This window comes from Egretta garzetta, unplaced genomic scaffold, assembly GCF_000687185.1.
Source record: "Egretta garzetta isolate BGI_Z169 unplaced genomic scaffold, ASM68718v1 scaffold158, whole genome shotgun sequence".
NCBI classification, from domain to species: Eukaryota; Metazoa; Chordata; class Aves; order Pelecaniformes; family Ardeidae; genus Egretta; species Egretta garzetta.
Window position 1 is genome coordinate 1,655,713 of NW_009260430.1, and position 12,030 is coordinate 1,667,742.

At 46.6% G+C, this 12,030-nt stretch overlaps 2 protein-coding genes across 2 annotated transcripts in view; one reads left to right on the forward strand and one right to left on the reverse strand.

The window, feature by feature from the left end:
• Positions 1–1,286, forward strand: part of PSMA7 (proteasome 20S subunit alpha 7) — a 5,084-nt gene extending 3,798 nt beyond the window's left edge. The window contains exons 5-7 of the mRNA XM_035899277.1: positions 47–166; positions 739–801; positions 1,056–1,286. Coding sequence (XP_035755170.1) covers positions 47–166; positions 739–801; positions 1,056–1,148 — 276 coding nt within the window. The 3' untranslated portion in view covers positions 1,149–1,286. The remainder of the gene's footprint in view (positions 1–46; positions 167–738; positions 802–1,055) is intronic.
• Positions 1,287–1,493: 207 nt separating this feature from the next.
• Positions 1,494–11,686, reverse strand: LSM14B (LSM family member 14B; the record flags this gene model as incomplete). The annotated part of the gene is made up of 9 exons (XM_035899278.1): positions 1,494–5,211; positions 5,563–5,751; positions 6,749–6,902; positions 7,082–7,243; positions 8,244–8,324; positions 8,447–8,617; positions 10,426–10,542; positions 11,008–11,143; positions 11,501–11,686. Coding segments are annotated over 8 exons (1,188 nt in total), but the record flags the coding sequence as incomplete, so codon positions are not given.
• Positions 11,687–12,030: the final 344 nt, after the last annotated feature.

Genomic DNA, 12,030 nt, shown 5'->3' on the forward strand with positions numbered 1-12,030 from the left:
CATTCCCCCCCCCCCCCCCCCCCCCCCCCCCCCCCAATGTTTCCAGGCTAATGCCATTGGCAGAGGAGCCAAATCTGTGCGTGAATTTCTGGAGAAAAACTATACTGATGAAGCCATTGAAACAGATGATCTAACTATTAAACTTGTCATCAAGGCTCTTCTTGAGGTGAGTCCATTCAGAAGCCCTCGTGACTTTTCACTGTACGTCTGGGTTAACTTCTTAAACCTGAGTACGTGCACTTTCCTGTGACACGCGTGAGGATTTTCTGTAAAAGGATCTGTGAGAACTGTTGGTTGCAGGCTGGACGTGTGGGATTAAATGCAAGATTCGGAGTATTTCAGGAAATGGTTTCTGTAGCTTACACGGAAGAACTTGTTAGCAGGTCTCTGGGGAGGAAAACGGACCTCAGTTCTGGGCGTTAAAACAAATGCCCCAAAGGTGGGCTAAGCCATATGCAGAATGTTTAGGGGTTTTTTACTGAAGTTTAAGATACGGAAAATTATCAAAAGTCAGATGGTGGAAATGAGGCGTTCTTCACCAGCCACTGAGTGCACCAATGCCAGAAGGAAGACCTTGTATTTTTTTGAGAGTTACGCTGCTAGGGGAGTCAACAGCTTAGAGCTAACGAGTGACATATTCCCCCTCCGCATCTCTTCTCCTTCAAAGAGAACCTGAGAGGGGTTGTTGGCGCTAATGAATGGACGGGCTCCTAATACCTACCTCTAACTCTCGTTAAGGTTGTGCAGTCTGGTGGGAAGAACATCGAGCTGGCGGTTATGAGGCGAGAGCAGCCGCTGAAGGTGAGGTCTCTGTTTTGCTTTTCCCCCCCTGTAGCCGGTTTGTCCGATACCGTCCCTGTTGATCCGCATTAACCTCCAGCCCTTCATCTCGCGCTGGGCCCTGCCAAGCGCTCGTGTTTATTGTTAGCGGCCAGGGAACGTTGTTGTGTCTGCACAAGGTACCTGGGCGATTACCAGTGAACTTCCCACCTCAGAACTAGATCTGCTTCAACGAAAGCCTCCGAGCTTCAGGGTCACCCGTGTTTCTGTTTTAGATCCTAAACCCTGAAGAAATTGAGAAGTATGTTGCGGAAATTGAAAAAGAAAAGGAAGAAAATGAAAAGAAAAAACAGAAGAAAACATCATGATGAATGAAATTCAACCGCTTAGCTGCTGCTTTTTAATTCAAGTGGTGGGTTATCCTGTATAGACGATGCGTAGGCATTCCACTTACTCATACTGTGCCCCTCTGCAGACCTACAATAAACCTACTGATTTTTTTTTTTAACCTGTTATTTTAAAATATCTGTTTCTTCCTTGGATTTTATTTACCTAGGACTATTGGGTTGGCTACAAAACAGCAGTAGTGACCCATTAAAGGACAAAGACTTTGTATTTTTTTGCCCTGGACATTTCAGATGGTTTAATGATTCTCTTTGCTTCTCCTTTTTTTTTTTTTTTTTTTTTTTTTTTTTTTTAATAACTCTCTCTAGTGTTGTGTTACGACCTCCAGAGAACATAACTAATACCGAATTACGCTTTTTCTTCCCTAACATCTTCAACATCACCCGGTGGGGGTCTGGACGTAAGCCTTGCGGCAGCCTGTGCATGAGGTACTGAGGCGTTGGGGGGTCGTGTTTTGGGAGGCCAGCCCCGACTGCTGCAGGCACGTCATCGCAGCAGAGGTGCGTGATGTGGTGCTTGCTTGGTGTGTGACGCGGTGCTTATATGGACCGTGCATGATTCAGCTGGTTCAGAATAAAGTGTTGCTGTTGTGATTGCCCACTAGGGGATTTACAGACCAGTCGCTTCCCAGTGCTAAAAATAGCTGCACGGGCTGTTGTGTTCGCCACAGTTAAGCCACAATGCTCTGGTCCAGTTTCTCCTTTTGTATTTACCCTCGTGCCGCTTCCTCTGTGCGTCTCGCCTGCGGGAGCTGGGTTTAGCTCTGCTTCTGGCCCAGCCCGTCCCTTCCCTGTCCCCAGCACTCGCCCCTTCAGCAGCAGGAGAGTGCTCGGGTGCTCTGCGGGAGGCAGAGCCAGCCACGTGCTGCAGCTATCAACGCCTATAATGTTATAAACTTAGAAATGCGTCAGGGTGAAGGCAGCGGGTGACAACTGTTCACTCAGATGGTACGAAACTCACCTAGAGGGGCTGGAACTGGGGAATTTGATTTCAGAGTGGTAGTTGCAGCGCGGCAGCTCCATGCTCTGCTTCTGGCCAACAGAAAGTTCTGTTCCAGCTGATCCCTGCCCTGCAAGGGGGGTGGGGACGGTTTGCCAGTGACAGCAGCAGGGGGGCACAGGGCTGTGATGCCCCCAAACCAGGGGGTACAGGGCTGAACAGAAATAACACCAGCCCCTCCCTCCCTCCCTGTTAATTTTTATTTTTCCCCCTGCTTCTTCCTGGGGCCTTTTTTCTCTTTCAGTACAACCTTTAAGCACAACAAAAGGCTTTGTCCATCCTGTCCGTATCGCTAAGGGCATCTCTGCTCCCAGCTTTTGGGGAAGGGTGGTCACTTTGCTTGTGCCATAGTGCAGCGTTGCCTTTTCCCGTTTTGGAGAAGCCTTGGGCTTCTCTTACCCATGAGCCTCAGCACCTGCCTGCAACAGTAACGGGTGCCACTCGATTACAGAATTCCCCTATTTTTATCCACCAAGGGGGTGGAACTGGAACAGCCCTAGAAAGCAGCTCTGGGGCTGCGGTTGCCAAGCGAGGCAGGGTTTTACAGGTGTAACACAAGCTGCAGTGGCTCAGCCAGGGCTGCGGGCGCCCCTGCCCCCCCCCGGGGGCTGCTCCAGGCAGCGGGTGCCAGCCTGCAGCAACTCCCACAGGCTGCCGGGCTGTTTACCGCCAAAGGCTGCAAAGCAAAGCGTGGGCAGAGCGTAGGGCCCTGGAATCAAGGACAGGAAAGCGGCCGTGCCGCTGCTCAGGGAAGCGTTGGGCCACAGCAGCTGGAGAAAGGGAGTTGCTGGAATAGTGCAGTTTCATTTATCAGTCCTTGGATGGAATGCTGAAGTTGGAAAAGCCCTGTTTGGTTCCCTGCACAAGTCGCCACCGTCCTTCCCTCATGTTGGGAATCTTCTGCCTGGCAGCCAAGAGGGCTGCAGCAGAGCCAAGGGGAACACAGCTCCTGCCGGAGAGGGGCTGGCAGTCAGCAAGCCCAGGGCCCAGCCACCGGCCCCCTCCTACTGCTCCCAGTGAGCCCAGTACAGTGGGAGAGCTGGGAGACAGCCCCAGTACAGCAACTTCAGCAGTGCCATGACCAGGGCCACCTCTCAGGTATCAGAGCCGAGGCTTTGCTGCAGAAACACAGGGCCCTGCTCCTTAGAACCAGAGGCATTAGTACCCAGAAAGCGGCCCTTTCTCCCTTTGCCACAGCCCCCCCTGACAAGCCCGGCCCCTCCAGCAGCGCAGTCCCAGCCCCACGCTCAGCACCCTGCTGGCTGTTGGGCCAGTGGAGAAACCCAGAGGCTTGCAGCAGCTTCTGAGGAAGCAGTTTCAGCACCTGCCCCCTTTCCTTGCCGTGAGCCCAGACACCCAGGGCAGTTGTGGCTACTGAACCAGCAGCGCTGTGCCCCAAGCAAGCTCTAGTTAAGCCCCACTGGCCCAGGGGCTTGGGCTCGGTACAGGCTCAGGGTGGTTCCTCAGTGAGGACACCAGAACAGAGGGCAATGGCAACGGGGGGGGCAGTGCCCAGATCAGGGTTTTTAAGCCTATTTAATCCCCTGCCGTAGTGCCCCGGCCTGCCCCAACTCTGAGGCAGAGTTTTCTCCAACTTAGATTTGAGCCCCGCTAGGACAAGCGCCCACAGGTTGTACGGACTGAGGTACAGAACAAAGCAGGAGGGAAACATTAAACATTTACATGTTTATTATAATTACAATTTACATTACTCCAAAGAGCAGCCCCACTGCTATGTTCTAATTCTTAGCAATAAAGTCCTACAAAAATAAATCCAAGCTTTTACAGTAACCTAGGTCAATGCATAACTAAAAAAATTCTAGCTATGTAAGGGGTTCAGTCATCAAGGTGCTTTTTCAACGAAATTCCCTACCAACCAAAAAAGGGACACATGCCTATAGCAATTTAACCCACTTATTCATGCAAACAAATGTAACCCCCCCCCAGCCCCTCTCCCCACATACAGATTTTTAAAAACAAAAGAAAAACAACTAAACTATTTACAGTCTGGGGGGTATAGAGGACACAAATTAAACATGCCCATCTGTTAAGCTTCATTATATGGACTCCCATCCCTAGTTTAATGAAAACATTCCATAGTGTTCCACCACAGTCTACTAGCGTACAGAGAACTGTTTGCGCTTGGTACTGCCCAGGAGCCAGGTACGAACTGAGGCAAGAACTCGGAGCTTCGGATCTCCTTCCCAGACAGTCAGCCACTGCCCAAAAGCTCTACTCCGAGGGCAGGGCGGTGCTGCTCACCGCTCCCATCCCACCGAGGGCAGAGCACGCGGTCCCCCCCGCGCCGCCCTGGCCCAGCAAGGGGCTCCAAGCCGTGGAGGAGGAGCGCCCAGCACCCTTCAGCTCAAGGGAGAGCCACGGTTGCCTGTAAGCCTGCAGCACCTCCACGTTAGTACCGGCCGACAAACAGTTGCACAGTCATTGACACTACTACATGATCAACAATCCAGTATTCCCAAGTGACAATATACATAACTCCTCGGCACCAGGAATCCGTCCTCCCGGATACCAAGTGCTGCTTCACACCCGCTGCCGAGAACAGTGAGACCAGCAGCACCAAAGAATCCATTTGGTTACTCAGAACAAACAAATTCTAGCTGGTTTATTTCAAGTGAGCTTTGGTTCCATGTTAAAAAATAGCATGATTTATCTTCTTCAGGGTTCAGAAAAGGAGTCTGACTTTAAGCTTAGACTATAGCAGCCTTTGAGAGACCCAGAAAGAAGAACAATGTACGTTAGTCTGCACTTAAAAAAAAATAAACAAAACAAACAAACAAAAAAAAGACACCCTGAAGAAGGTACCCCTGAACACATTCCCTCTTCCAAAGAATATTCCAGCTGACAGCTGCTGGTCCAAAATAAGTCCAGAATATAAGCAGTAGTACATGAAGTTCTGTCGCTTGAGCTGAGACAGTGAACAATATGAACCATTTTCCCACGTTAGTGCAGCAGTTGGTTGTTTTCTTTCTATATACAGTTTCCTCCTCTCAGGAGAGATGTTAGAACCTATTCAGGAAAAAAAAAAGGTAGAATTAGATTTGGCATCGTGGGGATCTTCTCCCAAGAAGAACAGCAGCAAAGTTCGCACTCCTGTATCGACCGAAGTGCTTAGCTAGAGCCTCGGCTCAGACACGCGGCTCTTGCTTGCTCGGACAGACAGCCAGCCCAAGACATCAGCAGAACAATCAACACATTGAAACCGCTCCTATTTGCTTCTACCACTTCAGAGGATGGCTCAGATACAGTAAGGAACAATTCTTGATACGTCCATGGGACCGGTGGCACAGACAGCTCAGGCAAGGACTAAGAGACAAGCCTGGCTCAGGGACAAGTACCTATTTTTGCTGGAAGACTTGCCTCTGAAGTTACACTCTGCCAGTACCAGCTCTGTGAGTGGTTTGGTTTCGCCTTGCTGCTCCGCTGCCCCTTCCACCTCGAAATCCACCACGAAAGCTGCGGCCACGAAGGAACCGTCCAGACACTCCGAATGTCTCTGTATTGAGCTTCCTTTCTTCGGCCCACGTGGTACGCCTAGAACTGATGAGACTGCGTTCAGATTTAACCTTAAATGACCACCAGCTCATTTAGGCAGGAAGCTTCAAGCACCCTGTTTTGTCAAACTGAACTGCAACAAGAAGCTGCCGCATACACACGCTCCCTAACTCGATTCCTCTGCTGAGCGTGGCTTTGGCAGTGACTGCTGTTGGCCTCTCAGCTACTTTCATACTGGGAAACTAAAGATGGGGCCTAGAAAAGGGCTGAACATGGTCTCACGAGCATTTCAAACCATCTTGTTTTTTCAAAAATACAAACTCTTGCCTGCATGGAAACCTCTCCAGCAGCCCGGAAGCCCCGCCACAGCCGAGGCTCAGCAGGCTGCTGCTGAGGCAGCCCCACAGCACCAGAGCAGAGCCCGCCAGGCCCTGAACACCGTACGGAGAGCGCTCGGAAGAAAGCTTTGTGAGAGGGAAGCAGAAACATCACCCAGGGAGTTTCGCATCCTGACCCTAAAGCAATGTCTGACTTCACCAGGCGGTTGGCAACATCAGTGTCAGCAGCCAAAGACGAAGCTTTCCTTTAATCTCCCCAACATTTCATTTAATGCATTTCCACAGACAGACCTGACCTCCTCTCTGCCCAAACTCCAGGCTTAGCTTGCTCCTGTCTGCAAGTTGCACCTACTTCAGCGCAGCATGACCCTGATGCCTCCTCCCACAAATGAGATAAGAAATTTGTTTAAAATCAATGGCTTCAAAGTCAGTGCTGGGAAACAGAACTGGAAATTCCTGTATCACAGTTTAGACCAGTGTGTCCATGTCAGCCAAAATCCTTGCTTTGTGTTTGATCCCAGTGCATGAAGCTTGGTTAACATCACTCGTGAGCCATCGAACATATGGCAATGCTCCCTTCCAAAGACTCTTTTGCTGACTTCCTTGCATTCTAAGATTTTTAAAAAATTAAACCATGTGACATCGATTACATCTAGAATTCTATGCCTAAAACTGCATTAAAAAAAAAAAGCAAGCTTTTGGAAAATACTCACCTAGACTTCAGTTCTGAAGAAATGTTGTCAAAGAAAGACTTGGATTTATCATAATAGCAGTTGGGCCCCAGAAGGTCCTCCTCTGCATTACCGTCATTGTTTTGAGTTGCCACTCCAGGGTCCCCTTTTTCTTCCCCCGTCTCCGCTTTGTCATCTGAAGATAATAAAACGTATTACACTTCCTTGATGCATACTGAAGAGCCATCTGTTCTCCCGCTCCCTCAAACAAGATTTGAGATGCTGCCACATATAATCATGCAGTTTCTCAGAATGAGTTTGTCTATGCAGTGTTTACTGCTACCTCAGCAATTCATATTTAATGAAATCACAAACCTTTAAAGTTTAGTTTCTTCTTGAACTCTTTATCAAGTTCCTCTCTGTTGAATTGTGCATTTGCACTTTCAAAGTCGAAGTCACCTTCAAACTTTATTGTATTTTCCTTCACAGTAGTTGGTCTGTTTTGTCCTCTAGAACGGTTTCTGGTTCTCCTGTTTCCTGAAAGCAGGAGAGTTTAAACACTTGGTAATGCACGGGGAAGTTAAAGGACTTGCTCAAGACCAGGGGAAGCCAGGGCTACAACTGAGGAGTTCCTGGCCTCCAGTCCTGTGGTTAGGCCATACCTCTTTGAAAGCAATTTCTGAACTCGGCTGTAGAAGAGACATTACAGCAATACTTGAGCTTTCTGCGAAGCGTTCCTGGATGTCGGTCTTACCGCTAAGACACTTCCCATCCAGTGTGAGGAGAGGAAGTCAGAACAAGTACGACACCAAGAAAAGCCGAGGAAAGGAGCTGCTATTCATCTGCAAGCACTGTACAAACAGTCTACAAACCTGTCACCATGGCAAAGAGGAACAGGTCACTGGTTTCAGAAAATCTACCCCAAGACTCCTCTACCCACAGAAGGAGCTTGTACTTTGTATAGCTTCTGGTTTCCAACTGAGAGCCTATCACCTCCTCTTTGGAAAAGCTATAACCCATTCTACAGTGCTGCCCTCAGGTAAATTAATTTGAAGACCTGAGAGTCCAAAGTTTTGTTTCCTGCCTTTTCTCATTTTGCTTGGGCAGAAATATCTGTTTGAATTCGCTGTCACTTTCTTTCGACCTGTGCTTAAGCTGCAGTCTTGAGATAAGACCTCTGGCTCTACAGACGCAAGAGCTCCATAGTTTCCCTCAGTTACAAGAGCTCTAGAAATTCTTAAACAGGCTGCTCTTCCCAGTAAAAATACTTCAGGTTTCAGAGAAATCTAGTCACTGCTGCCAACTCACAGCATCAAGTTTCATAACATACCTTCAAGTTTCTAGCAAAGACACTAGAATTCTGTCCCTGGAACGTTCTGTGACTCCAGAACCTGTTTTTTCAGGGAAGCATCCTGGATGCCCAACACCTTATCAAGCTTTATTTTGCTCTCAATCTTCTGTCTGACAATCCTTCACTGAAGTTAACAATATTTAGCTTTATAGGCTAATGCGACTGTTTAGCGTCAGGTTAACCTACCCGATCTTCTCCTTTGAGGTCTTCTGTTTTCATCGTTCACCTGTCCTTGGGTTTGCACAGGTGCTGCCTGAACTGTATCTACTGAACAAGAAGATAAACTTAACAAGGAGCACAAGAACAAAACTGAAACAGTTCAGTCTTGCCATGCAATTCTGAAGGATGCTTCAAACCAGCACTTTAAAGAGGGAGTGATGTGTACGTACCACTTGTCTTACTGTTGCCCGGTGGAACCTGCCGTCCACTGCGCGGAACCCCTGGAGTTACTTTCACCGGGGGCGGCTTTTGTGAATTCATGTTGTCAACTGGACCAGTCTGAACAGCCTGCTCGACCATGGGGCTTTTGCGGACTGGGTGAACAGAAGGGAAGCCAGCACCTGGAAAAAATCCCAATGACTAAGTGCCTCCCAGAAAACGTGCCAACGCTATTCAAACCCTACCCACTTCTATGGAGAATCCGTTTTGTCAAGAATTACTCAAAGCCTTGAGTGTTTATCATTACATGCTATATTTAAGTGGCATATACACTAGGTAAGGCACTACTGCCACACAAGTCATGGATCTCAAATCCAGAGCCTTAAAATCAGGAAATCTACCCATTATTTCTTAAACCAAGTTAGACACGCATTAGATAAGCTAGCCAGGTCAGTCTCTTAGGCGGTTTATACCAAAATCTAATTTCTAGGCATATTCTTGGTTATGCAGGATTTTACTTTACGCGATACTTCAAATCTGAAGCAAAAATCCACCATTCTGAAACTGCTCAAGAAAGCTTCCCCACTTTGTCAAAAAAATTTCACAGCAAAAGCTTAACCAGCTCAACTATATCCCATTTTGTAAGCCGCTTTTAGAAGTCCTTCAACTTCATTGCTTATTGTTAGCTTTCAGACAAAGAAAACCTGAAACCAGACCAGGATCTCAAAGTTACCCTTTTAAATTCCTTCTTGGTCAAGGCCAAAGTGTTACCAAGACTTCTGTTGCTCTTCCATCCAGGCTTATTTATTCACACTACAAAACATGTAAATACTTTTCATGGTTTGGTATACCTTACACCAATTATATTAAAAAGTGACAGTCTTCAGTACTCAGAAGAAACACTGCATTCTAGGTTTAATTAGAAGGTTTGGAGTACTACAGGTTTATGTAGTTATGCGTAAGAACTGCTTGGAAGCGAACTTTAACTGAATATACTTTAAGAGCAAGAAAAGTGAAAAGCTGAAGAGTACACACAAACCAAGCCACTGACACTTCTGGGTCACCCAAGTCCACATGAGATATACCCAGTAGGTAACATCATGCAGGTTCCCAGTTAATGTACACCTGGAAAACTTGCAAGGAAGACAGACATAGCCTAAGGATTACTCAGTAGGACAAAGCTGCTATGCAAGTTTAACATGAGAAAGTTTCAAAGCTTAGCCAGAATATTGAGAAAGTATGTACAGATAGGTGGCCAAAACCAGAGAGTAAGTAAAAACAGTTTCATGCCAACACAAGCATACATGCTAAAGTTAAAAACAGATGAAACTAATTACCATGTTTAAATGCAGGCTGCACCTGGTCTCTGCTCTGAGGATGGTCAGTCTAGCATCTCTACTCAACCTCCTTTAAAAGTTTTTACACAAAGCAGCAAGCACCCAGAACTGTGTTATCTCAGCTTACCACAACTCAGAAATTGCTTACTGTTAGTCATGCTTTACTAACTGGGAGTCTTGACAAGGTACTATGCCCCATCATGCATGAAATCTATCCTGATATTTCCTCAATTACAGCAATACTCCTGAAGCTTCTATTAACCTATGTCTCTAACAGCAAGGCCACCCACAATTTCAGCAGTGTGCTTGTCTTTCCAGGAAAGACCAATTAATTCCTCGCCCAGTCTCTAAGGCGACACATGTTCCTGGATAGGATGCAGCACATCCACATCCCTACACCTCAGCCCTCTCCTGATACTTACACAAGAGGATCTGCTGTCCTGTACTTTTTCTTTCTCCTGTCTCTCTAATTGATACTTCGAGGACAGGAGGAATACATCATGTAATGAAAGGCAAAAATAGCTGAGAACAAACTAGTTCTACTAGCATCACCCACATAAGTACTATCATTCTAGGAGGGGTTAACAAGAACAGAGTGTTTGCAAGTGCCATGCAGTTCTTCCAAATATTTGGAGTCCTCAAACTGCTGTTACCCTTGGAAGAGAGCTGATGGGGCTCTGAAGACATGTCAGGCTCTGAAACAGGTTGTGGAGACGGAGAAGAACTAGGGCTGGAAGCAGCTGCTGATGCTGGAGGGCTTACCAATTTCTCTAAAGATATAGAGGGAAGAAGAGAAAGCAAAGATATATGGATAAGATACAAGGTAGTGAAACACCTGAAGGACTTAAGAGATACAAGAATCTCTAGAACAGCATTAGAGCAGCTTATTTACAGTCCTCTCTGGCAACAAAAGTTCTTTTTACATGTGATGTGTATGTAAGGTATGTTAGGTTAGAAATTAACTGGCCTCAACTGTTCAGGTATTTACATTTCTTTCTGAAAGAAACTTCAGCTATTTAGTTTGCCTCTTTTGTGTGCATCTGTGTGTGTGTGCGCAAGTGGAACACAGGCCTCCTAGCAGTAAGATCATTGCACAAAGTTGTTAACTACTTATTCACTGCTTGTTGCAGCCTGACACTTGGCAAGGAATTTGGTATTAGTTACTGTTATTTGGTTTCACAGTAGCTGCATACAAGGACTGTACCTTTATTCCAGCAAGTGAAGTTTTTACTTACCTAAACCTAACGAAGCTGCATACTGCTGGCTAAGTAAAGAGCTGGCAGCAAGCTGGCTGTAAGGTGGCATACCTCTAAACGGGCTGTAAGGCACATGTGGCTGAAAGGATGATGTAGAGGCAGAGCCCAGTGAAGACTGTAACAAGACAAAGTACATTTCCATTTACAGTGTCCAGAAGTCAACTTGCTTTGGCAGCGATTCTCTACTTCACATACAGCATTACTAAAGCTTTAAGTAAATACTGAGAAGGGTTAGTTTACCTCTTTATGACTTTCTTGCATTCTCAGCTAGGTAAACTAGCTCTGGCTTTTGTTGACTGATGTCTTTAATGCTGCTGCTATTTTAAACATTACAACAAAATTCAGGATGCTTCAATCTGAAGATTCCTGGAGACACTTACTGGCCTTCATTTTTATAAGTTTATACCAAAATCAAGTCTTTCATCATCAAAGTTTTATCACAGCTTTCTATCAATGCTTCAGGCTAACTTACTTGAACAATGGCAGGATCTTGTGGCAGAGTATGTTGAGCTTTTGGAGGTTCACAGACAGTGATGTCTTTGATGTCACTTCCCCGAAAAATAATGTATTCATAGATTTCTTCTCTCGGAGGAGCAGGTCTGTCTGTGGGCCGGTCTTCAGTACCAAAGGATCGCACTTTAGCATTAGAAAGATTACTATTAGTCCAGCATTACCATAGCAGCATTGTGCAAGTTCAGATTTACGCAGTTAAAAAGTACTCTTGCAATACTTGCCGAAAGTAACAAAAAAAAAGGTTACCTCTAGAACCCTGAATCTCCTTATCACACACATCTGTTCCCTCAAACGCCAACTTTTTCAGCAGCCTGTATAAACAGTTTTGTTTACATCAAGCTGTGAAGGTAAAGACCGTAGACCAGATGGAGTGAAGAATCCTACTCCAGAACCGAGGGCTTCCCCACGGTGCTATACTGCCACATTCCCCTTCCCTCCCCAGCCCCTGTCCTATGGAGGCATTCAGCCCAAGACAGCTGCCACTGCAAC